The following is a 1,723-nucleotide window of genomic DNA, read 5'->3' as shown; positions in this document are numbered from 1 at the left end:
GCTCCGCCTGCTCGGCCTGGTCCTTGAGGGCCTTCTCGCGCTCCTCCTTCTCGCGCGCCGCCAGCTTGAACTGCTCGAAGGAGTCGCTCGACGACTTGGCCGCCGCCGCCGGCGCCGCCGGGTGCTTCTGCACCAGGGACGCCCAGGAGCCCATGTTCTTGATCTTCAGGTCCTGCAAAAGGGATCTGGGTCACCAGAAGCTCTGGGATCCACTGGGATCCACCCGGAGCTGTGGTGGCCACCACAGGATCCCCCAGATCCAACCCTGGAGCTTCTCCAGCTCCCTCAGCCTGGTGGGACCTCAGGGGGTTCTCCCAGATCCAACCCTGGAGCTTCTCCAGCTCCCTCAGCCTGGTGGGACCTCAGGGGGTTCTCCTGGATCCAACCCTGGAGCTTTTCCAGCTCCCTCAGCCTGGTGGGACCTCAGGGGGTTCTCCCGGATCCAACCCTGGAGCTTCTCCAGCTCCCTCAGCCTGGTGGGACCTCAGGGGGTACTCCCGGATCCAACCCTGGAGCTTCTCCAGCTCCCTCAGCCTGCTGGGACCTCAGGGAGTTCTCCCGGATCCAACCCTGGAGCTTCTCCAGCTCCCTCAGCCTGCTGGGACCTCAGGGAGTTCTCCTGGATCCAACCCTGGAGCTTCTCCAGCTCCCTCAGCCTGGTGGGACCTCAGGGGGTTCTCCCGGATCCAACCCTGGAGCTTCTCCAGCTCCCTCAGCCTGCTGGGACCTCAGGGAGTTCTCCCGGATCCAACCCTGGAGCTTCTCCAGCTCCCTCAGCCTCGTGGGACCTCAGGGAGTTCTCCCGGATCCAACCCTGGAGCTTCTCCAGCTCCCTCAGCCTGGTGGGACCTCAGGGAGTTCTCCTGGATCCAACCCTGGAGCTTCTCCAGCTCCCTCAGCCTGGTGGGACCTCAGGGGGTTCTCCCGGATCCAACCCTGGAGCTTCTCCAGCTCCCTCAGCCTGCTGGGACCTCAGGGAGTTCTCCCGGATCCAACCCTGGAGCTTCTCCAGCTCCCTCAGCCTCGTGGGACCTCAGGGAGTTCTCCCGGATCCAACCCTGGAGCTTCTCCAGCTCCCTCAGCCTGGTGGGACCTCAGGGGGTACTCCCGGATCCAACCCTGGAGCTTCTCCAGCTCCCTCAGCCTGGTGGGACCTCAGGGGGTACTCCCGGATCCAACCCTGGAGCTTCTCCAGCTCCCTCAGCCTGCTGGGACCTCAGGGAGTTCTCCCGCCTGGTGGTGTTTATGGGGTTCCTGGTGGTGTTTATGGGGTCCCTGGTGGTGTTTATGGGGTTCCTGGTGGTGTTTATGGGGTCCCTGGTGGTGTTTATGGGGTTCCTGGTGGTGTTTATGGGGTCCCTGGTGGTGTTTATGGGGTTCCTGGTGGTGTTTATGGGGTCCCTGGTGGTGTTTATGGGGTTCCTGGTGGTGTTTATGGGGTCCCTGGTGGTGTTTATGGGGTTCCTGGTGGTGTTTATGGAGTTCCGGGTGCTGTTTCTGATGCTCCCGCTGGTGGCCCTGGTGGCCCTGCTTGTCCCCTCACCTCATCCTCTCCTGCTCCCTCCGGAGCCGCTCCTTCTCGCGCTCCGCCTGCTCGGCCTGGGCCTTGAGGGCCTTCTCGCGCTCCTCCTTCTCGCGCGCCGCCCGCTTGAACTGCTCGAAGGAGTCGCTCGACGACTTGGCCGCCGCCCCCCGCGCCGCCGGGTGCTTCCTCACCACGGAA

The 1,723-nt window shown here is 64.0% G+C and overlaps 1 protein-coding gene across 1 annotated transcript in view; it reads right to left on the bottom strand.

The window, feature by feature from the left end:
• LOC108448612 (bromodomain-containing protein 4-like) overlaps positions 1-1,723 on the bottom strand; it is a gene marked incomplete at its 5' end in the record, with an annotated part of 16,653 nt that overhangs the window by 13,783 nt on the left and 1,147 nt on the right. The window contains one exon of the mRNA XM_017742311.1: positions 3-172. Coding sequence (XP_017597800.1) covers positions 3-172 — 170 coding nt within the window. The remainder of the gene's footprint in view (positions 1-2; positions 173-1,723) is intronic.

The sequence above is a fragment of the Corvus brachyrhynchos genome, unplaced genomic scaffold (assembly GCF_000691975.1).
Source record: "Corvus brachyrhynchos isolate BGI_N302 unplaced genomic scaffold, ASM69197v1 scaffold1058, whole genome shotgun sequence".
Lineage (NCBI taxonomy): Eukaryota > Metazoa > Chordata > Aves > Passeriformes > Corvidae > Corvus > Corvus brachyrhynchos.
This window is presented reverse-complemented; position numbering and strand designations above follow the sequence as displayed.